The sequence below is a fragment of the Fusarium odoratissimum genome (genome assembly GCF_000260195.1).
Source record: "Fusarium odoratissimum NRRL 54006 unplaced genomic scaffold supercont1.21, whole genome shotgun sequence".
Classification (NCBI taxonomy): domain Eukaryota; kingdom Fungi; phylum Ascomycota; class Sordariomycetes; order Hypocreales; family Nectriaceae; genus Fusarium; species Fusarium odoratissimum.
The window spans coordinates 475,401-499,774 of NW_022158706.1; the positions used below are offsets into that span (position 1 = coordinate 475,401).

At 50.4% G+C, this 24,374-nt stretch overlaps 10 protein-coding genes across 10 annotated transcripts; 4 read left to right on the top strand and 6 right to left on the bottom strand.

The window, feature by feature from the left end:
- Positions 1-207: 207 nt before the first annotated feature.
- Positions 208-3,315, top strand: FOIG_11353 (uncharacterized protein). The gene is made up of 2 exons (XM_031211914.1): positions 208-1,155; positions 1,208-3,315. Exons 1-2 carry the CDS (start codon positions 632-634, stop codon positions 1,923-1,925), a joined length of 1,242 nt encoding a protein of 413 aa, XP_031058488.1. The 5' UTR covers positions 208-631; the 3' UTR covers positions 1,926-3,315.
- On the bottom strand, positions 1,776-3,484 carry FOIG_11354 (peptide chain release factor 1). Its single transcript, XM_031211915.1, has 2 exons — positions 3,371-3,484; positions 1,776-3,315 (listed from the first exon to the last, which is right to left on the bottom strand). The coding sequence occupies exons 1-2, from the start codon at positions 3,456-3,458 to the stop codon at positions 2,123-2,125; spliced, it is 1,281 nt and encodes a 426-aa protein (XP_031058489.1). The 5' UTR covers positions 3,459-3,484; the 3' UTR covers positions 1,776-2,122.
- Positions 3,485-4,785: 1,301 nt separating this feature from the next.
- FOIG_11355 (uncharacterized protein) lies at positions 4,786-5,943 on the bottom strand (the record flags this gene model as incomplete). Its single annotated transcript, XM_031211916.1, has 1 exon — positions 4,786-5,943. One exon carries the CDS (start codon positions 5,941-5,943, stop codon positions 4,786-4,788), a length of 1,158 nt encoding a protein of 385 aa, XP_031058490.1.
- A 1,164-nt stretch (positions 5,944-7,107) lies between these two features.
- On the bottom strand, positions 7,108-8,484 carry FOIG_11356 (uncharacterized protein; the record flags this gene model as incomplete). The annotated part of the gene is made up of 4 exons (XM_031211917.1): positions 7,108-7,226; positions 7,299-7,697; positions 7,767-8,329; positions 8,396-8,484. The coding sequence occupies 4 exons, from the start codon at positions 8,482-8,484 to the stop codon at positions 7,108-7,110; spliced, it is 1,170 nt and encodes a 389-aa protein (XP_031058491.1).
- Positions 8,485-9,874: 1,390 nt separating this feature from the next.
- FOIG_11357 (uncharacterized protein) lies at positions 9,875-11,625 on the top strand (the record flags this gene model as incomplete). The annotated part of the gene is made up of 2 exons (XM_031211918.1): positions 9,875-10,469; positions 11,201-11,625. The coding sequence occupies 2 exons, from the start codon at positions 9,875-9,877 to the stop codon at positions 11,623-11,625; spliced, it is 1,020 nt and encodes a 339-aa protein (XP_031058492.1).
- A 125-nt stretch (positions 11,626-11,750) lies between these two features.
- FOIG_11358 (uncharacterized protein) lies at positions 11,751-12,936 on the top strand (the record flags this gene model as incomplete). Its single annotated transcript, XM_031211919.1, has 2 exons — positions 11,751-12,447; positions 12,500-12,936. The coding sequence occupies 2 exons, from the start codon at positions 11,751-11,753 to the stop codon at positions 12,934-12,936; spliced, it is 1,134 nt and encodes a 377-aa protein (XP_031058493.1).
- An 850-nt stretch (positions 12,937-13,786) lies between these two features.
- Positions 13,787-15,183, bottom strand: FOIG_11359 (uncharacterized protein; the record flags this gene model as incomplete). The annotated part of the gene is made up of 2 exons (XM_031211920.1): positions 13,787-14,308; positions 14,356-15,183. 2 exons carry the CDS (start codon positions 15,181-15,183, stop codon positions 13,787-13,789), a joined length of 1,350 nt encoding a protein of 449 aa, XP_031058494.1.
- An 802-nt stretch (positions 15,184-15,985) lies between these two features.
- FOIG_11360 (ATPase) lies at positions 15,986-21,138 on the bottom strand. The gene is made up of 4 exons (XM_031211921.1): positions 20,883-21,138; positions 18,846-20,827; positions 17,037-18,792; positions 15,986-16,986 (listed from the first exon to the last, which is right to left on the bottom strand). Exons 2-4 carry the CDS (start codon positions 20,786-20,788, stop codon positions 16,219-16,221), a joined length of 4,467 nt encoding a protein of 1,488 aa, XP_031058495.1. The 5' UTR covers positions 20,789-20,827; positions 20,883-21,138; the 3' UTR covers positions 15,986-16,218.
- A 63-nt stretch (positions 21,139-21,201) lies between these two features.
- On the top strand, positions 21,202-21,971 carry FOIG_11361 (uncharacterized protein). The gene is made up of 2 exons (XM_031211922.1): positions 21,202-21,420; positions 21,467-21,971. The coding sequence occupies exons 1-2, from the start codon at positions 21,316-21,318 to the stop codon at positions 21,731-21,733; spliced, it is 372 nt and encodes a 123-aa protein (XP_031058496.1). The 5' UTR covers positions 21,202-21,315; the 3' UTR covers positions 21,734-21,971.
- Positions 21,972-23,075: 1,104 nt separating this feature from the next.
- FOIG_11362 (uncharacterized protein) lies at positions 23,076-24,338 on the bottom strand. The gene is made up of 2 exons (XM_031211923.1): positions 24,321-24,338; positions 23,076-24,253 (listed from the first exon to the last, which is right to left on the bottom strand). The coding sequence occupies exons 1-2, from the start codon at positions 24,330-24,332 to the stop codon at positions 23,222-23,224; spliced, it is 1,044 nt and encodes a 347-aa protein (XP_031058497.1). The 5' UTR covers positions 24,333-24,338; the 3' UTR covers positions 23,076-23,221.
- Between the last annotated feature and the right edge of the window lie 36 nt (positions 24,339-24,374).

The following is a 24,374-nucleotide window of genomic DNA, read 5'->3' on the forward strand; positions in this document are numbered from 1 at the left end:
CCTGTAACCAGCTAAACAAACGATCATCTTCAATCGGCCCTTATTTCTCACAATTTAAAATCACGAAACCGATCCTCTATGCGAGTCTTGCCAAGAATGGTGGTTATTCCGGATTTCGCTGGAGGTGGTTAGCGGATCTTCAATCTGAACCCTTACCTTACCCATGCGCGCTTGCGTGAGAGGGCCCTGGATCTTTTATTTTCCTTCCATTCCAAAAGCAATTCCCGCCCAATCCACATTCGGCACCACAAACCAGGGGTTCAACTCCAGGATGCACCCTTTCACCACCATTTTTTCTTTACAGTACTGATGAGCACGACGATCCGATATTGAGATTCACGAGAAGGGCAATCGAAAGAAACGAGACGAAAGAAACGGCGCTGAGCGCCTATAGGCGTATCGTTAAGCGAAACGAAACACCTAATCTCATCCCTCAAACCCCCCCCGCGTAGATTCACTGCGACGCTGCAATCCGCGTGCGGCTCTGGCGAAAACGCCAGCTGTTGGATCCTTCGACTGCCGATCATCACACACCCCTCGCCCTCCTTTAACGCACGGCTACCACGAAAAGAGACAACCGCGCAATTAACCTTACTCCGTCGTGCCCCCCAGGGCCAGATCGTCACGAAACATGCCTCCCAAAACACCGAATAACACGGGCACGCCCATCTTCTCGACCTCCATCTTCTCCTCCAACGCTGCTTCTCGTCCCACCACGCGCGACGGCCACGCCGTTGATCCTCTGAACACGTCCATCCTCCCCAAAGACCGCAAAGCGTCGTTCTCGCGAAAGGCGTCGCTGTCGAGTAGGCGTGGGAGTTCGTTTGGGAACGGGCCTAACGCTTTTGTCACGGATGCTACGGCGCCTCCTGCGCTGCCAGACTACGCTCTCTCTGCTGCTGCCAAGGTAGCGCCTAGGCCTGACGGCGTGGAAAGTGCGGCGGCGCCCGTGGAACCTCAGATGTTGAGTCGCAGTGCGACGGGGTCGACGACCCTTCATGGGGGGATCGTGCCGAATACGCCGATTGGGATAATGCCGAATGGGGCGGTTGGGACGTCGGGAATGTGGCAGCAGAATGAGGCGGGTATCATGCACCATCATGTTACGGAGCTTGCGAATAAGCGCATCGCGACGTTGGAGTATTTGCGGAAAGCGTATGTTGGACCTTGAGCAAAACGGTTTGGGTAGGGGCTAACTGTGAAACAGACATGAAGGACGGATTTATTGGTTCAAGACGTATCTCTTCGAAAAGACGGACCTCAATCGCATGCCCTCCCTCGATGCTCGAAAGCTTGGTCGCAAAGCAACGAACCATCTCCTCCTCGGCCTCTCCCTCCCGACAATCATCGACCTGTACTCCTCCACATCGATCGAATTCCTCCGAAGTCTAAACTCGCTCCTCTCTGAGTTCGACTCCTTCCAACAACTCCACGGCGAATCATCAACCGCTGCATCACTCACCCGCGCGCGTCTCCCAAGCATGTTCCGTCGTCCTGGCGGTAAATCTCGTCGCTCAACATCAGCAGCTGACATGCACCCCATGGTCGACGAGATGGCTTCTTTGCCCGCAGCCGGTGGTCCAGCGCCCTCTGTCATGAACTTTGCAGCTGCTGAGACAGATCTCCTCCCTGGAGAAGAGTATACCTTTCTACTCACGCCTTCGTTGCCGTTTGACCCCGATTACTTTGAGACGTTCGCGACGCTGTGCGATGTGTTGATCGATTGCTACACGAGATTTCTGGCGTTGGTACCTTCACCTAGAGAGTGTTCTGCACCTGTCGCTGAACTCTTCACGAAAGCGGATTCGCGCGTGCGCAAGATAATCGTGCAAGGGATAGTACGGGACTTTGAGGAGCAGAGTCGCAGCCATGTCAAGACAGAGGTGGCTAGTATTGGGAAGGTGGTTCTTGGAGGATTAATGTGAAATGGACTTTGATGCATGGAGTTAGCTGGGACCGCGGTGTCCTCATCGGATGCATGCTGGAGTTTGGTTTGTTCTTGATACGCATAATGGCACGAAGATATGAAGCGTCGGATATCGTCATCTATTCAACAGTTTTGGGTTCCCTACAGCGGGTTCTGTACATGATAATACAATGCCTATGCTACAGTGTTGTACATCTATTTCTTGCCATTGAGCTTCTCTTTGGCTTCTTCTTCGGCCATGAGGAGTTCAATATCCTTATTCACAAGCCAATCTTTTGCGCCGTCCATGATTCGATCTAGCTTTTCACCGCCCTCGAGAACATTCGGTAGGTCGTGCACGTCAACGCCTGCACGATGGTCGGTACATCGGTCTTGGTTGTAGTTGTATGTTCGGATCTTATCACCTCGTGTGATCTGTGTCTTGGAGAGTACGCTGTTTCTTAGCTTAGAGGCTTCCTCTTCACGAGCTTCTCGTCGCTGATCTGCAATGCGTGAACGAAGCAATTTCCATGCTTCTTCACGATTACGCTGCTGCGAACGATGATCCTGCATCGACACAGTCGTACCAGTAGGTAAATGCGTCATTCGAATAGCAGACTCCGTCTTATTAACGTGTTGTCCTCCCGCACCTCTAGCTCGCATCGTCTCAATTTTGACCTCCTGCGGATTAACGTAGAAGTCACTCTCTGGATCGTCAAAGTCGATGTTTGCAGCGCCGTTCTCGGGGAACGAGGGCAGAACCCAGACTGCGACGGCGCTGGTGTGCACGCGGCCTTTGGTCTCGGTGCTGGGAATGCGTTGGACGCGGTGCATGCCTGCTTCGCTGCGGAAGATGTCGAAGGCGCCTTGGTCGTGGACTTCGAGAATTGCTTCTTGGAGAGGGTTCTCGCCGGCTGATGAGGAGGAGTCACCTGCTGTATCGGCAAATTCGTACTTTACTACTGTGTGGCGATAACCGCGTCGCATGCATAGCGCCTTGTACATTTTGAACAAAGTATCCATAAAGTACCGCCCTTCAAGACCACCAGGCCCAGGGCGGAATTCCAGCATGCATGGGAAATCGGCGAAGGGGTGGCGGGGCGTTAAGCTTGCTGAGAGTCTGCGGGCGAGGGACTCGAGTTTTCCTGTTTCGGAGCTGAGTTCATCGCGGGCGATGGCAGCGAGATCGGCGTCTTGATCGGGGTCGTCGAGCATGGAGGTTAATTCGGTGACAGAGGCTTGGGAGGTCTGCCATGCTTTCAGCGCTTCAGCTACGCGGGACAATTCGCCGACGCGCTTAGCTATGGTAGAATCGAAGGAGTTGTTGAGGGTTTTCTGGAGGTCGTCGTGTTCGGTTGTGAGGGATTGGGCGCGCTGGAGGAGTGCGGGTGCGAGGAGTGGTGAGGCATCTGTGATGGTTAGCGGGGGCACTTTGGGGAGAGGAATTGAGAGGGGAGGACTGACCATTGGTTGCGAAGCGCACGAATTGGCGCATGTGAGAGCGTGTTAATGCTCTTGTGCAGGTTCGGCATATCCATGGCGTCGGGGACATGCTGAGGAGAGGTGGTGATGTTGGTTTTAGGAATTTGATGGTGGTGAAATTTTAGAGGCAATCATTGGATGCCGGGATCTAGCGGGCATACAATTGTGCGGAGTGCAACACAACACCTCATGTAAACATTGGTTCATTTTAATGTCTATAATAACAGATTATCTCTACAGTATCTTAAATCATTGCTTTTGTCTAGCCTCAGCTCTTTTCGCAGCATACAACAACCCTATCCCCAAAATCATACTCCACCCTCCCCAAATCTGCGCCGCCAAATGACACCCGCCCGTAGTTTCACTCTGCAGCATCGATAATCTCTAAATATACTTCATGTTTTCTCTCAATGGCTCTGGTGGTCACAAGCCCGAGTACATGTTCGTCAGGCGCAAGAAGAATACGATGACCAAGTTCTCAACAGAAGCCGTTGCCCGAATGCCTAAGTACCTAGCCTTCATGGAGCAACGGCTCTGTCGACATCACAATGCCATCGGCCATTGTGAAGGGATACTTGCGCACTTCAAGAACATCCCCCTTTGCCTCGGCCTTATCGACATCTCGGCTCCAGTACTTCATGTCACCATCCACAATATACGCTGCAACCATGACCACTTCCTGTACGGCACGACCGGGACCTGTACCCCAGCACCTGCAGCTGGCGGCGCTGGAGGATCCTCTGCTCCCACCGCGTTGAGTGATTTGAGAGGGTCTTCTCGGAATAGGAAGGGTCCCGCGCGGTAGCACAGCATGATCTTCCGCAGCGCTTGTTACACGTCCCAGTCTGGAAGCGTTAGGCTTGATGGTGGGAGGACGCCAGTATGGGCTTTTACGGGGTGGAAAACATCGACGAGGAGGCAGAAGGGAAGGATTTCCTCCTGCAGTCTTTTGATCATGTCATCGACTTCCAAGAGACGGCCATCTTGGAACAAGTCGACATGGCGGGCTTTTAGGGTGGGCAGGCTGGATGGATGGATTGGGTTGCATGCGAAATCTTCGTTCTGGTCGATTTCAGCCACGCCGCTGGGCCAGAACGTAAAGATCTTGCCCAAGTCTGGCTGCGTCGGGGCGTCTTCCCGCAAAGGAATATACGCGGCCAGACCATCGTCGGAGTATTCTTTCAGACCGAGACAGAGAGGCAAGTCGTAGTCAGAAAGCTTGGAGTAGGACTGCTAGCGAGGTTCTGAAGGCTCGTCTGGGGCCGCAGTTCCTCGTGATTTAGTTCAATTGACCATCCAGCGATGGCCAACGCGAAAGGACGACCAAAGGCGGCGTTCACGACGCTGGAATACGATTCTGGAGGAGGTATCATACAGCTGGAAGCGTCGCCCAGGATCTAAATCATTCGCAGAGCATAGTATTTGGTCTTCAAATTTTGGATGAAGTCATCCAAGATGTTCATCTTCCACTGATCGGCAGTATCTGTCAGAGGAGGCGCGAAAGAGCCCTGGCTCATGGGAGGTTGATTCAGCTGGGCGACTCTTGCGGCGGTGTTGCTCTCGGAAGTCAGGATCTCTACACGCAAGTCCCCAGCAGATGTGAACACCTGCAACGAAAGATCGGCGCTGTTGTACATGATGTACTCACAGACCGGATCTTCCCACTCGCCGCAAGGCCTCCAGGTGCTTTGGCCAATTTCCCCTGGCTTCAGATACGCGTTGAACAGTCTAGCCGGCTGATTGATGGATGGCGGGATCTGAAAGTATTCACAACTGTCTCCGGTGGAAACCACGACATTTGGCCTCTCTTTGCCGTTGACCATATGAGATGACGGCTGGTACACTGATGAGATAGATGGCATGAGGCCGTGTCCACCAAAAATTTCCACTCCTCTGCCGAATTTGTCGATCACATTGAACTTGTTGAACTTCACTTGCCCATGAGTTACGGGGATGAATACTGCCTGTGGATCAACGCCATCTCCGTACGGCAGTGGATCGCAGTGATTGCGAACCATTCCCAGAGTGTCAGCAGTGAATCCCGCAGCCTCGCCCGCAGTCACCGCTTCAGGCATCGTAGTCCCGTCTGGAAGCGTTGGGCGGACATGAGCTGTCCCGCTAATCAGAGTTACAAGCTGGCCTTGAAACCCATCGAGACGACAGGCTAGGGAGGGGATGGCCTCCATGCTAGCATACGATTGATCTCTTTTGTCAACCGCAAGAACGCTCTCCAACATGCTCTCTGGCAATCTCCCAACCGAATCTCGCAATATGTTTGCTACTGATCCGCCCTGGCTCGGATGCAATGGAGCTCTCCCGCCCATCGCACGACGCGGGTATTGAGACTTGTTGCTGGAGACATCCTTGGTTGTAGTCAAGGACTGTGTCAGCTCTGGGTACTCTGCCTCCCATTCGACATACAGTGGGACGAGGGGGCTGTCCAAGACGGCCTCGGTGTTGAAGACAGCGTTGCAGTATGGCGGTACGACTTCGTTGGCTTTGAGCTCTAGCAATGAATCGCCTGCACTGACACATATAGCCCACGTGTTCTCCATGAGCAAGTGCGGCGGCAGTGGGGATCGAAACTATATTATCGGCCATGTCCACCGCAGCCTGATATGCGTCATCTCCAAACCTTTTAGCTTCGAAGGTCTTGATGCACTGAGATAACAATCTCACAGGCTGACAGTCAGAGAATCCGTCAGGCCACGGGGATTTGCAGCCGAGGAGTGCCACTGTCGGATCTTTTCGCTGGACAAAGGAATCGGAGGGAACTTTTGTTAACTTAAAGTTGGAGACCTTCCTTTTTCTGTCCAGGGAAAAACTGCCTGTGAGCTTTTCCAAGTGATATTTGGTGTTGGTGAGTGTGTCGTTGAGACTCTTTCAGTCACCAAGGCCGAGTGATCGGAGGAGACTTGGTCTGTCCCCGACACTCATTCGCAGAAGAGTTTCCAGCGTCGATGGTCAATATTGAACCGTTTGTGATCACAAGCCCATTGAACAGCGTTTATCTCCTGCAATGCTGTCTTGTCACCGTCAGTCAGTTGCGGCGTGGAAGAACCGTCCTGGTCGGCTTGGTTGACTTTGCCGTCTTCCTTGTCGCTGGGTCGTGAAATTTAAGTCCACGGCTTTTGCTACAGATCAGATAATTAATGGGGGAGGAGGCTAGAGAAAGAGACAAGGCCCCATATCATATCCTGGACACAGCGAGACTATTGGAGACTCGGGAGTCTAAGCCAGCCCGCCGGGCACTAAATAAGTCAGATAAGCCCTGATTTACCTGGTTTGTGTGGTTACAGTCTAACTACAGCACCCCTCTTTCGTGGCGTGCCAGACTAGAACAGTCTTGGTGGTCCAGCTCCCCACGACATCCTGGTCCACCTGGAGATCATCTCGAACTGGTTGGCTGCGATGTTATTCAGCTGTAGCTGTAGAAGGGCGGGCCTTTTTATTTTCTTTTATTTCCTTTATTATTATCCTTAATTTCTTATATTTTTTGTCTTCTTCATAGCTATATTATAATTAAAGGAAAACACTAAGGAAAAAATAGCTTAAATAGCTCATACCAACCCTTTCCTAACCCTAATTTTCCAATTTTCTTTACTACCTTAATAATACAGAACTACAGCTAGTATCAGCTTAAAGAATCATCCCAATAATAATTAATACGTCTGTCCCAGCAAGAGATGGTATATGAAATACTGGGTTCTTCTAAGTCCTCAAGCTTGGACATGGAGCGCCTTGTGTCCAGCTCCTTTGGTCTCACAGCCCTGGTCAATGCGATAGCCTGCTACGCCGCTACTTGGATGTGTTATCTTAATTGTAACGGACTTTGACCCTGTTCCACGTATTAGAAACCCTGACTTATTTCTTTTTTTCATAGCTGTGCTAGGAATGTGGTTGATCTTACCTTTGGGAACCCTGAAAGAACCCCAGAACCCTTGTCCAAGGACAGACTTAACACTACCATCAGGCGGTCCGCCCACAACGATCTCTGTTATCTTAGCTGTATCGTATATATCTTCCCCTTGATTTTTGAGAGACAGCGGCCCATGTGTACGTCCTACCTCGGTGCCATCAATCAAGACAGCGTGTTGCTCTAAGGCGGTGTTTAAATCGGCGACGGTGATAACCATATCTTTGTCGTAGACACTGAAATCCAGGACAAGCGGTTGAGCTGCCTCGAAGTAATGAGAAGTCCAGGGCGTTGATTGATCGCTGATGCAAGGTGTGTCGTCACCACAGGCTGCATGGAATTGTAATTCAGCGAATTCAACCGAGCGGTATTGTAGATCTGCTGCTTTGGTACCTAGGCAGTATGCGACGTTAGATATAGACTGAATGGAACGAAAATGTCTTGGCGTGGCTGAAGACTAACCTGCCGGAACCAGATAGAAATTTCCAAGTGTAGTGTGTCGAGGAGGAAGTTCATGTTGGTAAATAAACAACTCGAATCCAGAATCCATCGGGCCAAGCCAGGTATCGAAATCATATACCCCAGGTTCTTCAATAAGGATGTGCTTAGGAAAGTCTTTGAGCTCAAGAGAGGGCTCAACGGTAAGGATCGTGTGTGGGTTAAGCGGAAGAGAAAGGCAAGGCGGAGCGCGGGGTCCACAGGACTTGCCACAGTATTGCTCCAGAAGATTAAATGCACTGTCAACAATAGACTTGAAATCCCTCATGAGGGACTCGTGAGCATCTTCTTCTTGATCACAGCATATTTGCAAAGAGTTGAGGACCATATCCTCGATGGAGGGAGCCGCGAAGGACCTCATGCAGGAGCCTTCTGGGACCTGGGATTCTTGACCATTACCCAAGGGGTCCTCCTCAAGAGGATCGTCGTCAAAAGGGTCCTTCTCAAAAGGATCGTCTTCAAAGGGGTCCTTCTCAAAAGGATCGTCTTCAAAGGGGTCCACCCCAAAAGGATCGTCTACAGAGTCTCTGGATAATTTCTTCTGTCAGCAATTCCTGAAATCTATTATAGATGGGATTTATGAAAAGACTAACCGGCTACGTTGAACCTCTGCCCCAGAGCTTGTGATCATGCATGCTAAAGAAAGGCACAAGAGCGGTCGTGTGATGTTGGACCACTTCATCTTGGGAACACGGTGGTGGTCTACACGAAATGATTTGAAAAGTTGAAGTTGAGTTCCATACATGGGGAACTGATATATAAGATTTATTACACAGTCTTTTCGTCTCTCCCTTGATGCACCCTCAGCTAGTACTGTGCAAGCCTGATCCAAATTCACATTTCTTTTTATCCAGGGTCGTATATCCTTGACGTCACTGGTTTATAATTCAACTGAGACACTTCCGTATTCAGCGGTTAATCTCAGACGAATTTGTTATAGTTGGTCATTCCACGCCTCAAAATACCTGAGGAACGAAAGTTGTTTGATGATCGAGCCAGCATTGTCAGCGGTTGACCGAGTCGTCTCGTCCTCGAAGGAGGTCAGCTGTACTGCCAGGCCGCGATGTCCTGTACGGTGCCATTCCAAGGTACTGTTGCTAGGTTTTCGATCAGCTACTGCCTAGTTACCCTCCCTGCATTACACCGACCCGCCACCGAGAAGCTTTATTACGAGACACGGGATTTTCTACATAGCTCATCCCGTGAGACACGGGATCTTTGCATAGATGCTGTAAGACACGGGATCGACTGGTCCGTTCCTAGCATGATCTGCTGGACAAGCAAGGCCAAGATGGCTCCATGAAACAAGAAATCCAGGTGCGTTAACATTCGCTTGGGTGATGATTGGTATGGAATTCGCAGTTGACGCTTTTGATCATCTGGTAGAGAAACATTAATATGAATCATCCTACTCAGTGGTAATTGAGTGGAGTCAGTTAATCTACGTTAACCTTTCTGTTTTGCTAAGCCTCATGTATTGACCTATGGCTTTTTGTTTTCTTTTCTTTTCCTAAGCGTTCCTTTGATACTGGAACTTAATTTTTTGCTTAAGTTAATATGCATGGTTCGAGATCCTAGTACTACAAGATGTGATATGCTCTATAAGGTAGCTGGAAGATATGGATCCAAAGTTGATTGCGGCGCGGTCGTTCCAAGTCGGAAGGCATAACAAAGCTCGGCCGAAAGACGTCGGACAGACGATCAGGGAGAGATGTCTATCATCAATTGAAACATGGACCGGATTCGTGTACTGGAATCCGCCATTTCCCATGACGTTACAGGGCCAAAAAATAAAAGATCAATTTGCTGTGGTCCAGGACCAAGGATAACCAAGTCCATGTGACACGTACGCTGCCAGCTATCGAGTGATATTCACATATTTATTTAAAGTCTATCTCTCCCACCATAGATCACATTACTCCCTACCTATCATCGATCAAATCACTCCTTCCATTTCATCGATCATATCACTCCTTCCCTATTATCGATCACATCACTACTTCCCTATCATCCAAGCCTATCTTATTCACATTGACTATTTTCACTTTGGTGACCTCTCCTTCACATTCAACATGAAGCTACTCCCTACTTTTGTGGCCATTGTTGCCGTCTCGTGTTCGCAAGTATTCGCCCAAGCTTGTGTACCCATTGCTGAGAGGGACATCGCCCCTGGGTACAAGGTCCGAGTAGAATGCGATCAGTATCGAAAGGGCACATCAACCCCGAAAGTCCCATCCCTTGATGACTGCGCTATTCTCTGCAAGAATTCTGGCATCACTGGCGCTGTATGCAGCTACTCTCAAACCAGCAAGATTTGTGTCGTTGCCAAGCCAGACGCCCCTCTGGTTTCCAAGGCCGGTATCTTCCTCATGACGCCAATCGACGACGACGACGACAAGTGCCCTGCAGAGCTCAAGACGTGCGAGGACCGCTATGCCAAATGCCAGGCAGATCTGAACCAGGCCATGCAGGAGCTAAACCTAAAGGACCAGGAGTTGACAAACGAGAAGGATACCGTGAAGAAATTACAGGAGGAGCTTGATGAGGCCAACAAATGCTGCCTGAATAACGGCCCTGGTGGTTCCCAACCGCCCAGCAACCAGAACCCCTCAGGTGGCAATACCGAAAAACCGACTCACTGCGGTTCTTCCCTTTCTGCTTCCGGAGGTATGGTCTCGTCCGGGGGCAATCTGCAGCAATGTAAAGCCCGTTGTTTGGCTGATCCTTCATGCAAAGCTTATGCCTTCGTGTCAGGTGGACCTACTGAGGGCGGCAGGCCCGCCTGCGTGACATACAAGCAACCTACTAAGGACTTAAAGACTGCATTCTCGAAGCGTTCTAAGTTATATGATATAACCTGTTAGATACCTGGATATGGATATGGAAAGGGTGGAGAGATAGGTATCTGTTGTTAGTTATTTTATGTAATTAATAATATATTTCATTTGTATTTTATTTTGAATAAGAATTAATAATGCCGATTCACCCCTTAACCCGCACAGCGACATCGACCGATTCGTTTTCATATACTGCCAATATACTTCTAAAGACGAGAAGGGTATATTGAAGCGCTTTCTATTGATCTCACTCAACCAGTTTGAGAGACCCGTGTCGAGCATACCCGTACTTGAGCAGTTCAAGAGTCCTTTCGACAGCCTTTACATTCTTTGGACGGATAGTGACATAAAGCAGAGTGATCTAGTACCCTTGAATCTATCACTCGCGACAGCGATGGCAACTGACAGCACCATGAACGGCAAAGACGAGGAAGTCTTCAAGGCAGGGTCCCCACAGGCATCATTTCGGATGGAATGGCCCTTCTGAACCACACCTTGGGCAGCAGACTAGCGAAAAGACCGCACTGAATGCCCCAGACAATGGCTGATTTGACCCTGCAGTCTTTCCCACTGACAGGAAAGTTGACACAACTTCAAATACGTCGACTGCAAAATTCCAGAGGCGGCTCGGCCCCTTGACCATTTCTAACATCGGGCTGAAGTTCGAAAGTGGAAACATAGTCGTCGTGCTTGACGCAACACTCAAAGTCGGACCCGTTGAGATGCAGGTGATGGATTTTGGACTCGGGCTCAAGCTAGCTGATCTATCCAAAGACACGTTCAGCTTCATCCCCTCACTCGCCGGGTTCGGGTTGGCAATCGACTCTCCCCCGCTCGATCTTGCCGGCGCATTGATCAAGCGCGGAGACTTTTACATGGGCGGGGTGATGGCGGCGTTCAAGCCATATATCTTCCAAGCAGTTGGCGCATACGGGATCATCAAGAAGGAGAATGGCGAGAGATCAAGACAGCCTTCGTCATCTTAGCTTTGGGTGGGCCATTGCTGAACATCAATGGGATCGAGATATCTGACGCGGTGGCGGGTTTTGGATACAACTCCGACATCAGATTTTCGGATCCTCCTTCAGTGTGTCGCTTTCCGCTCATTGCGATGGGCCAGCCACCGGCGCCACTTGATCCTCTGCAGACATTCACTGAACTTGCAAACACGACATGGATCACGGCCGTTGCAGACTCGTTCTGGGTGGGCGCCGGGGTCAGAGGATCTACATTCAATATGCTCGATGCGAAGATCGCAACCGTCTTCAAAATCCAAAACTGGGCTCTCTCACATATTGGAGTCTTTGCCGACTGTAGAGCGAAGATGCCTCAGAGTGGTGCCACGAAGCTCTTCGCTTCCGTCGAGCTCGGTATCACTGCGGTATTTGACCTGGTCAATGGATCTATGCGAGTTTCTGGATCTCTTTCACCAACATCATATGTGATAGACTCCTCGTGTCATCTCACTGGAGGATTTGCCGCCGGCACTTGGTTTGATCCCTCGCCCTATGCTGGGGACTGGGTGTTCGCCCTGGGTGGGTACCATCACAAGTATACGCCGCCAGCGTATTATCCTCGGGAGATCCCACAGATTGGCATCTCTTGGCAGGTTTCGGATCGAGTATTCGTCAAGGCTGGTGCATATTTTGCCATTACGCCAAAGGCTTGTATGAGGGGAGCTCGATGCTCGCGACGTGTGATGTCGGGCCCTGATCGACTTCCTCATGAACTTGGACCCTTTCCGTTATGTCCTGGAGGTTTTGATCGACATCAGTGTCTCGTGGAGCGGCCATATACCTTTTGTCTGGGTGAGTCTCGGCTTCGATATATCGGCCAGCTTGCACATGTGTGGGCCTCCAGTGTACGGCATGTTCGCCATCAACGTCCCCATAAAGAACGCGACTGTGACGTTCGGCGGCAGTAATGGACAGGACACCCCTGGCAAGGTCAGTCTCGATATGTTCCGCGGTATGCTTCAGCAAAATGGACAAGGCGCCAAGGAGGAATTGAAGATATCGTGCGGATCAGGTCTATCCTCAATGGACGACACCACGGGTGACTGGACTGCGAGAGCCGGGTCCTTTGCATTTGACGTGCGATCAAATATGGCTACCACACAGCCTTACTTGAATGGCACCGCTGTCGGGGCTGCTAACAACGTCTATGCAAAGCCCATGCAATTGACAGAGAGTAGCAACGGACTGAAGGCCGATCTCATAATCACCGTCACGGGCGCAAGCAGTGATGATCAATATCGACCAGATGTGATATCCGGAAACCTTCCTGCGGCATTGTAGTCATCATGTAAGTGATGAAAACGTTCTTGTCGAGTATTTGCTAATCAATGATGCCGGACCACAGATAATTCGACCAAAGTTCCCAGTGCTTCGAATGCGGATAAGTCTGCTCTCCTCGACGGCTCAACATCGACAATCTCATCTATATATGGGTCGAGTGTCTGTACGCCAAGACCTCATCTCTCCAAGGATGAGATGAAGCCTTTCAAGATAAGCAATGTGATCTTTCCCATCGCACTCGAGGACGGAGCTACATCTGCGCCAGTTCCTCCATGGCCAGTTGAAGATGGATCGTGGGAAGGGAAGGAAGCGACAGGAGAGACGATTGCACAAAAGAGGAAGAATGTTCAAGGCATTTGGAAAGACGCAAATACGAGGTGCGAAGGATTTGCGAAGGCGTGGGTTGAAGCCATGGGTTGGACAGAGTTCATGGCGGCGACAGAGACTCCGAACCGATTAATTGATGAGTTTGATACGTTGGTGCGAGGAACACCACTTATCAGTTGCGGGTCGATAGATGGTTGATGGATTGGACATTGATGATAGTATCTGAGACGAATGGAACGAAGTGCGGGTTCGAGAGGTCTGCCTTGCCTCATTGGATGATAAATGTTGAGCGTCATCATGAGGAAACATCACGAACGAACAGATGCCGGTAGTCATGGCCATCATCCTGTTTGATCATTAAGCAGCTGATAGCTGTGTAATAGAGTTATTCTACTGCACAGAGTCTACCAGTCGACAATTATTGAGCAGACATAATTACTGTATCTGGCTACGAGTAACGATGACAGGATAGGAAAAAAGAAAGACAGGTTTAATCAGAGGTGGGAGCGGACTCCTGGCCTCTCTAGTCCTGGCTACCGAGATGACTCACCGCGTGAGGTGCCTCAGCTCTTTTCGCAGCATACAACAACCCCATCCCCAAAATCATACTTGACCCTCCCCAAATCTGCGCCGCCATGTAACTCCCGCCCGTAGCTTGCATCAACTTCCCAGCCAAAGGCGACCCCGTCAACGCCGCAAAACTAATAATCGAGAAGATCATTCCAATTCTGGTTCCAGCTTTACTCAAATCTGGTGTTAAGCTTGCACAGCATGAGGGGAAGAGACTTTGTATCGCAGCGCCGAAGTAGCCAAATATGCTCACCCAAATGAACATTCCGGTTAAGGAGGATACTTGTGACCAGAGATAGAGACATAGTGAGGCGGAGAAGATTGTCGGTATGAAGACTGGGATCGCGCCGAAGAGACGGTCGGCCAGAAAGGCGGATAGCATGCGGCCTGGGATGCCAACGGCGTTTATGACGATGAGAATTAGGAATGAGTCTGATGCTGAGCCGGAGAGTTTATCGGTTGTGTATTGACGAGCCTGGCATCATCAGCACGTATCACGGTGGTCAATTGGGTTAGACTTACATAGTTGTAGGAGATCCATGTTGGCCACAAGGTAAAGAACATAGCCGCAGCGAAGAGGACATAGGCTGGCTCCTTGAACGCAGCCCATTCAACAAGCGGCCCAGCTTTCCTCGCCTTGAGTCTCATCTTCGCAATCATCATGATAATCATTGACGACACAGCAACTACCAATCCCATAACTCTCACCGTCCAGCGGAACCCGATCTTGGGGAGAAGTTGTTGTGCAATCAGCGGAAACACAATTCCTCCTGTGCCAGCACCACAAGCACCAGCGGATATAGCAATAGTCTTCTTGCTGGTGAAGTAGGTCGACATGTTTGCTATTGTCGGTGCGAAAATGATTCCGTTACCAAGACCTTGGCAGATTCCTTGGGCGAGAAGGACTTGCCAGTACGATGATGCGATACTGGTCATGAAGATTGCTAATATTTGGAGGAAGAGGCCGACTGCGAGTGCAGTACGGTAATATCCTGCGTCGAAAGCTCGGCCGGAGAATGTGCCGATGAAGAAAATGAGGCAGACTTCTAAGCTTCCGATCCAAGAGATTGTCGACGGTGGGAGGGAGAATTGAGATTCGTAGTAGGGTTGGAAGATACCGAAGCTGATGAGGTAGCCCCACGAGTTGAAAGCGACGAGATGGCCTGTTACGACCTGAAGCCAGGCTTGTAGCCCGCCATCTGGGGGTTCACCTGGGTCGTCTGTCGTGCAAGCTTGAATCTCTTCATCGCCTTGGCTTGGCGTTGAAGCAGCGTCATCTTGGGGTTTTTCATCGGTGAGGGGTTCATCGCGGAGCGTGGGGCAGACGCTATCTGAAGTACCGACAGCCATTTTGACTAGAGTATAAAGAGTTGACCATAGCGAGGAGTGGTGAAGGGTACGATGGAGTTTTATGTATCAGTGACTCTGGGGTCGGGGTTGAGGCGGGAATGTTTGCGGCCCGCGGGGTTCATCCTCCGAATGGAGCAGATCTTCCCGGCATCTGGATACTCGGCCGGACGTTGTGGGGGGAGATGATTGGAGGGGGATGGACAAATTACCATGGATGGAGGTTTTGTAAGACGTGATATGAATATTTGTTTATAAATCAGGGTTTTGTGTTTGCCTGTTAACAAAAGGGCGCGAGGGATACTGCTGTTGCTTGCTGTAATATCGTGAAGCAAACTGCATGATCAGTCTCCTCCATTGGACCGAGGCTTAGGAAGTATTTTCACTCAACGTGTATACCATTGTCATAAGCTGAGTATGCTAGATTAATCAGTGGCATGAATCAGTTTCAATTGAGCCATAATAGCACTGAAAACAATTGACCTCGTGCCAGTTCAATGATGGCACTGCGTCTGCAGGTGTTTCGATATTTATGTCAACCCCAGTTTTACCAGCCAATTCTCTTACAAACTCCCACCCCCTCAGCCCTACAAGTTACACATGCGACTCATTCAGGCGTGATCAGCGTTACTTGCCGCGGTTTGGTTCAGAAATGACACATTTCTCAATCTCAAACGGTGGATTCTGGTGGTTATATCGGTAATATCGGCAACGTAGGAAATACCGGGAGCTAAGGAAACAGTGGGACTGAGGGTCCATCTTGACAGCGGCTGGTACTCATGGCTCAGAACAGGAAGAGGATACTTATTCACATTAGTAGTGACTCAAACGTGATCTGATAATCACTGAGGCACTCAAGTGGCGGGTAGAGAGCGTAATGTATTGACGATGTGCTATTGAGCTTCCTACAAGTCTAATATCGGCACTCGATGATTGCTATTCTAAAGTAAAAAACCCAAACCAGTCTATAGTACTTCTCTAAAACAAATCCTTGTACCAAAATAAAAATAAAAAAAGAGCCGAAGCTCGATTGTGTATCTACTCCTGCTTCTTCTTGTTCTTGTTCTTGGGCATGCGAACAAGCCAGTACAGGAACAGAGCTCCTGCAATGTTGACAACGATGTACACCATTCCGATGCCAAAGTCCCTCCATCGGTGCTCGTAGCTCGCGCTGATAGCCGTGAGGAACGTGTTGGTGGACTTGATGGAGCAGAATTGACAGTCAGATGTCGCGTCGGGGTTGAAGACGTAGCCACCAGCCGTGTCGGCGAACTTCTGGAGATAATCTCCGCAGGTTGTGCCGTTGAGAGGCTGCATGACCGTGTACTCGTTGGCCGCGCACGTAACCTCCGTGTTGGCTATACCCGTCGATAAAATCGCCGAGACGAGATACGTAAACGGCGATACTCGATACATCCAGATCCAGAAGCCGGGCATGTTATTGGGCGAGGCCAAGACACCACAGAAGAACAGGCACATCATGAAGATGACGTTGGCAAGGTTACCACCTGCCTCAGCAGTGTCGGTGATGGCGATACACATGTGGGCAAAGGTACACGTGAAGACGAGGAACTGCCAGAAGAGAAGCCACATGAGAGCACCGCGCTCGGCAGTCTGGCCAGCTGCTTCGGCGTTCTTTTGGAAGCCGACCGGGTAGTAGATGCAGACGAACATGAAGACGGACATGAGACTGTTCCAGGGGATCTCGGCGAAGACTTGGGAGAGCATGAAGACTTTCCAGCTGTAGGTCTTGGAGGGGCGTTCACGGACTTCGTAGAGGGAGCGTTGGGTGACGAAGTGAGGCATCTAGTAATGTTAGTGAGCGTTGGAGGTATGGGGAGTGAATCAAAACTTACCTGCATCTGAACCAATTGACCAAAGACTGTGAGAACTTGGAAGATGGCGAACATCTGGTTCTGCAAGCCTTGAATTGACAGAGGAGCGTTGAGGAAGACGAGACCGATGAAGAGACCAACTTGGATACATAGGGCAGCCTTGGAGTAGATGTAAGAAGGAGTGCGCCAGTACTGCTGGAAGACACGGAGACTAGCAATGCGAAGCTGCTCCCAGAAAGGCGCAGCGAATTCCCGGTACGACTCGGAGTTCTTGTCGTGAGGTTCATTGTGAGCACTGCCCTCGGCCTTGAGACGTTGAAGCTCAGTCTGAACCTCCTGATACTCAGGACTCTGTCGCCAAGTTTGGTGCCAATCGATCTCAGTGTGTGAACCAGGCGCAGCGCCAATGACCTCAAGCATCCACTCAGCAGGGTTGTCACCCTTGGGACAAGGATCAGAACCGTTCTTGACGAAGTAGTTGGTTAGGGTCTCAGAGTTCTCGCCGATGTCGCCAAAGTAGATAGTGCGTCCGCCCTTGGCGAGGAATAGAAGACGGTCGAAGCGCTGGAAGAGCATAGCAGACGGTTGGTGGATGGTACACAGGATAGACTGGCCTGCCTTGGAGAGCTTCTCGAGGAGGTCGAGAATGGCCCAGGAAGTCTGCGAGTCAAGACCGGAAGTAGGTTCGTCGACGAAGAGGAGCAGGGGAGGCTTGGCGGCGAGCTCGACGCCGATGGTGAGGCGCTTGCGCTGTTCTACGTTGAGACCCTCGCCGAGGACACCGACGACGGCATCGGCATACTCTTGCATGTCGAGCAGCTTGATGACTTCGTCGACGTAGGCGATCTTCTCGGCGCGGGGGGTAGAGGCGGGCTGGCGGAGGAGGGCGGAGAACGTAAGGGCTTCACGGACGGTGCTGGTCTCGAGATGAAGATCTTGCTGTTGCACGTAACCTGTCTTTCGCTGGAACGATGAATCGCGGATTTTGCCGTCAACGAGCATTTCACCTGTGATGACGCCCATTGAGATTCGATCGGCGAGACAGTCGAGGAGAGTAGTCTTTCCGGCACCGGATACACCCATGAGAGCAGTCAATGTTCCTGGCTTGACCCATCCGTCAACGTTGTCGAGAATTCGTCGTGGTTCACCCTTGATCTTGATGTCGTAGCAGACGTTGTTCCAGTGGAAGACGCTAGTGGATCCTTGGATGTTGGCAGCCTCGTTGTTGAACTTCTCAGCAGTGGGAACAGGGCCGGAAACAGCGGACTCGGGATCGGATTTGCTCTTGGTGGAAGCGGGGAGGTGGCCGTGACGGAAGACGAGGACTTCACCCTTTGACTTCTTGGCAGAGATGTACTCGGTAGCGACGATGTAGACGACGTGGTTGAAGATGGTCATGGCGATGAGGATACCGACGTTGCGCCACTTGTGGGCGTGGTAGTACTTGTACTGAGTGTTGAGGTAGCGATCGCCGTTAATGAAGCTCTCGCCAGGAATGCTGCCGACAGTGGAACAAGCTCGGTTGAGACCGCCGACGTCTTCATAGCCAGAGACTGAGTTGCTGGGGATGAAGGCTGTGCATGTAAAGTTGCGACCGGAGAATTCGTTGACCATGAGGGACTCAAAGGCGTAGGCTACTGGGTCGAGGTAATTGATCCATCGACACCATCCGAGCATGTAGTCCGTTGGGATGACGAAGCCGGCGAAGATGACGAGGGCGAGGATCAGCAGCGAAGCGGGAACCATGGCCTGTGAGAGTGTACGAGAGAGTGAAGCACTAAACCTGTCAGCCGTGAATCATTTTAGGGGATGATGTGAAGGGAGACTTACATAGATCGGAAAATACCAGACATGGCGAGGACCATGATGAACGAAACAAGGAGGTAGAAAAAGAACGCCCCCGCATCCCTGTTAAGATTCGTCATGAAATAAAGAGTGACATTGAACAGAATACTATTACTGATCTTATACGGCATATCAACCAAGATCGAAGCAAACGCCTCAGCAGAGGCATGGTAGAAGGCATAGCGTGAGTGTTTCTCAACAATAGGTCGTTGGGAGTACTGCGTCAGAATCTCGAGGGCAGAAGCGAAGGCATTCATCAACACGGCAAGGAAGAGAACAGCACCGCGCTTAAAGAAGTCGCTGGTCGTGGGCTTCATGTTGTAGAACAGTGAAGAGGCGATGAGCGCGGTGCAAGTGTTGGCTATGAGGGCAAAGATGGTTACGCCTGGTGAACCCTTGAGACGCTTCCAGCCGCGCCAGAGACACAGGTTGACTTGTTGCATGTAGGACAGTGTGAAGGGGGACTTGAGACGTTGACCTTTGGCTTGTGCTGACTTTTTGTTCTCACGGAAAGCCTCGGCGCTGGAACCGTTCAGCGGGTAGAGACTCTTGTAGGTCTCGATATCAGCGCGGACGATCTGGTACTCGCGGGATTCCTTCCAGCGCGCGGCGAACTCATCAGGGGTGCGTGGGACCTTGTTCTCGAAGCCTGGGCGGATGACGCGCTCGGCCGGTGCGGTCATGGAGGTGAGGAAGTCGGGCGTTGTTTGACGATCGGGACATTCGAAGCCGAGGTTGATAAAGTACTGCTTCGCTTCATCTGCGGGGCCGAAGAAGATCTGGCGTCCTTCGTAGAGAACGAGGGCCTTGTCGAAGAGATCGTATGCAGACTGGGGAGCCTGATAGATCGAGACAGCGCACGTCTGGCCGAAGAGTTCAGATTGTAAGCGCAGGGTTTTGCAGAACTCAATCGCGTTGGCCGAATCCAAACCGCGGGTTGAGTTATCCCAGCATTGGAAGGGTGCGTTGGAGAGTGTTGCCTCTGCGATGGTCACGCGCTTTCGTTCACCTCCTGAAACACCGCGGATGTAGTTGTCGCCAACCTGCGTGTTGATGGTATGGCTGATGCCGTACATGGCCATGACGACATCGCGCATGTGGTCGCTGTACTGGTTGTGGTCGATGTTGGGCGGTAAGTTCTGGGGACATCTTGCGCGCGCGGCGAAGGTGAGTGTGTCGCCGACTGAGAGCATGGGGAAGTGAACGTCGACCTCGGCGGTGTAGATAGTCTCACCCTTGTGGTGCTTGTGCATCTCGTGGGCGGGGACACCGTTGTAGTTGAAGTATGTGCTGTCGTCGATGTAGATGCCGTTTGTCTCGCCGGACACTGATTTGAGGAATGTAGAGCATCCTGAACCGGGGGGACCGAGAACAACGAGCATTTCTCCGGCGTTGACGACACCGTCGAAACCACGAAGGATGTCGATGCGGCGCTTTCCAGCGGTGGGTGAGACGATGCTGCGTGCCATGTTTGGAAGACTGAGCCAGATGTTACCAACGTCCTTCTGGTAATCTGTCTCAGCGCCGTAGCCAAAGACGTTCATGTCCTGGAAGCAAATGCCGCTCTGTCGAAACCCAGATCCATGCTCGCCCATTGACTTAGCCATGGCTTTCGCCCAAGCTCTGGCGTTGAAGTTCTCACTGTGCGGGTTAAGGGGTGAATCGGCATCGGCTGCGTTGAAGAGATCTGCGTGGCTGCCGTTGAAGTGCGCTGATGTGTTGGTGTACTGACGGGCTAGATCGCGGACGATGGAGTGGCGGCGGACCATCTCCTCGCTCTGCTCCTGCTCGATCTCATCGTCGCTGGAGCTTGTCTTGTCGTCCTTGGGAGCGGGGGGCTTCTCGTTCGGAGTGGTATCCATGTCGACGATGGTGTCGTGGCTGCTGTGCTCTGAGCGTGCCTCACCTGGAAGATGAGAAGCAGCCATACTAGCGAGACTTGGAAGTCTAGCCGTATAAGCTTATATCTGTACCTTGTCAACTCCTGTAAACTCTAAGCAAGTGGACTCTGAAGTTACATACAGTTTCTGGTTCGAATTAGGAGAATTATTAAAGTTTGTATACTAATGTAAAGGAAGGGATATAACAAAGATAAAACGTAGTATAGAATAAGAAAGGTGACTCCGTAATGAGACTGTAGGTTCCTCGCAGGGTCTTAATACCATTGTGACGGGGGTGCTCTCACGCCCGTCACACCGAATGGTGTTGTGGATCCGGGTTGTCGATACACGGATCCCGTCGAGTCTCCGACCCCGATACCCACTCGGGTCCTGACAAGAGTCCGCTTCTACGAGTGCACCAGAATTGGGGGAGACAAGCGTATGCAGCAAATACCCCAGTTCGTCCGCCTCGGACAGAATTTCGTTCCTAGACCGAGATACAAACCATTTTTGGGAATACCTTCATCTTTCTCTGCATTTCGATTCGAACGGCTAGTGGCTTGTCGTATAACACAATGGCACCCGAACAACAACGACCACCGAGAATTCTAGCTTGTGTGCTATGTCAACAGCGCAAGAAGAAATGTGACCGAAAAAGCCCATGTTCTTTTTGCATCAAGGTAAGCTTACATGACACCTTTATAAGATGAAGACTAATGACGGTAGGCGAAAATAGAGTGTATTCCGAGTACACCTGCTCCTAAGCGTACTCGTCGCAAACCTACTAAGGAGTTACTTGCAAGATTGGAGAGATGTGAAGAGCTGTTGAAGAGATGTACTTGTGTGCAGAAGAGTTTGATGTACGATGCGCTGGCTACGGGGACGGGGAGCGAGTCGAGTAGTCCTGCTGATAGCAATTCGAGTCCGCCGCCTGAGAGCGAGAAGACGTCGGTTTCGAGTCCTGATGAGAGGCATCAGGCTGTGTATCATTAAGTTATTTGGATATGGATGGCGTTTGGGTTGGGGAGTTCATGGCTTCATGGACGGTATACCTTTGGAACGGTATAAGTGAACTGGAGGATGGCGTTAAAGGAAAACATCTCATGTTGGCATATAGCTGGGAATCACTAATAATCTATCGCTCTCATTTCGAAATGAGTTCGTATGTATAATACGTGGTGTTGTATCGTATGTCAATAGACCTCACTAAGAACAGAGAGTTACACCAGACATGTCGTTGTGAAAAAGCTGGGGGATCAAGAGTCTTCGGTAAATTTCGAGCTCCACTCCTCTTGACAACTGGAGCCCCTAAGCCAGAAGTAGCTTAGTGAGCATCACAGGGCTGGCGCTTCAATTGGTCAATCGTTTGTTGATGCACCTCCCTGCCGGGCCCATCGAAGAACCCGTCGTGCCCCTAACCGATATGAAAACATGATACGACTTTACATCGCATTGATTCTACCAAGAAATTCCATCCATTTCGAGAATCTGCACAGAAGACGCTTTAACGTCATTAGAAACCCAGCAGCTTGGTTCCGTGCACTCTAATTTTTGATCTCACAGCTTAAAATTCAAGATTTGCGTCTGCCCCGCATCAAGTTATCGGAGTCCGTCTCGGGCCCGTTTCTCCACTTTTCCCGGGTCCGATTGGATTTTTTGCGGGTGAGGAAAGATTAATAAAGCTGGTTTTTGCAAAACGTGGCAATGCTGTGATTTAATCGCGCTCAGGGGAATATTCGTCATAGGGAGAATGGAGAGACAACTTTAATTCCGAAACTGCCAATCGTGGCTATGATGTGCTACACCTTTACAGGCCGAATACGAGACTGAGGGCGTTGTTGTTGACTCGATCGCTCCGCCTAGATTACGCACAGCTTGATTAGCAATCTTTTGAAATGCCGCATACGTTTTGTGTTGTATATTTGAGGGAGATCGAGGCTGTGGTTCGATGTTTGAGTTCGAGGTAAGGGGCGCGACGCAGGCATCACCTATCAGCTGGGCAAAACAACACTCTCAAACCACAATTTAGTCAGCATATCAACCACCTACGCAATCGCTCAAGATCAGCTCGCCAGCTTATCATCTTCTCAGGTTTGAGTATGTTTAAGTCCTGGCATGTTCAAGGAGTAGATACTAGAGGCCTCAGTACTGCCGAGGTATCTAAGCTTGAGCACCAGTTTCTCTATCATCTTCATCTTCAGGTAGTACAGGAGCATGTTTCAATCTACCATTATCTCACTTGTGATAGGAATAGGGTTATGAAATCGGTGATAGCCAAGCAACGATGGCAAAAGGTCGAGATATACAACCTCACACCACGCTGAACTTACGAAGTTTAGTGACATACAGGTCTCCGTTTATTGTGTGGCGTTACTTAACTAGTTCACTCATCTCATCCGAAAGTGACTCGCATAAAACAGTTGCAGCTAGTTCTTGATACATAAAACTCAGCCTAAACAATTCACAACAGTGTACCGCAGATCAACTCTCTTCAAGTGGAGTCCACCGACTCTTCTCAACATCTTCCTGGATTCGTTTAGCAATTTCAGGAGATGCTTCAGAAAAGTGATTTATATCGTCCAACCATTTCTCTTCCTCCTTTGTACTAGGCCTACCAAAGGCAGCATTGCGGTAAGGATAGCGACCAAATCGCGCGATGATAGGCCAGTGAGCGTCCAGGATCATGCACCACCAGTACGTCCAAGCCGCCATACTGATAGCACCCTCATCGTCTTTTGGCGGGCTCTTGACAACCTCTCTTATGAAAAGCAGATCATCTTTCAGTGTCGTATCCCTTGACTCCCGGTGCGGATCTTTTGTTCCCGTGTATTCTTCAACAGCTTGACGTAAGTCGTTTGATAACTCCAATCCAATCTCTTGACTCCCTAGATCTTCGGCGTGAAGAAAAGGGGCAGCCCACATGACTTGCGTCGAAACCCAGTAACTGAAACTAGTAACGCCTACATCATTCTTCCACCTCTGCCATGAATGCGGACGTAGATGATGAGGTAGTGCATACCACTGTCCAGCAAGACGTCTTGCCAAAGGTCCAAAGTATGCAACCTGCCAACGAGCTTCGATTCCAGTTAGGAGGCTTCTCGATGCTTGATCAAGAAGCAACTGAAGTCCGAAGCATTGTTGCGGGAATTCTGAGCAAGATGGCTCTGGGAGAAAGGACATGAGGTCCAGTTCTATAGGAGTTGGGAGTACGCCATTGTGACTGAGGTGACTGAGTGCTATAAGTGCATCTCTTGCTTTGTTTTCTTGGCATACTTTCTTGAAGTTTGCGCTGAAGGCGTCTGACTGGGCAATAGTAAAGTCAAGATCTTCGGTTTTAGAATAAGGAAGATAGGCATCCGTGAGCTGCATTAGCAGATCGGGATTGATTAGTGACTTCACAGAGGTGTGGTTTTCCATTATGAGATAACCTTTCCTGGAGGATATGTTTGGTGATAACTTTGAGTGAGATGATACTTGTTGACTTTGTGATATCAAGAGGGGGCTTACATGTTGCTGAAAAAGGAAGGTCACACTCGAAGTCAGCATTCAACAGCATATCGGATTGGCACAAGACCCTTACTTCAGATATCATAAAAATGAAAATTCTATTTATCTGGCAGGGATAAAGTCAAAA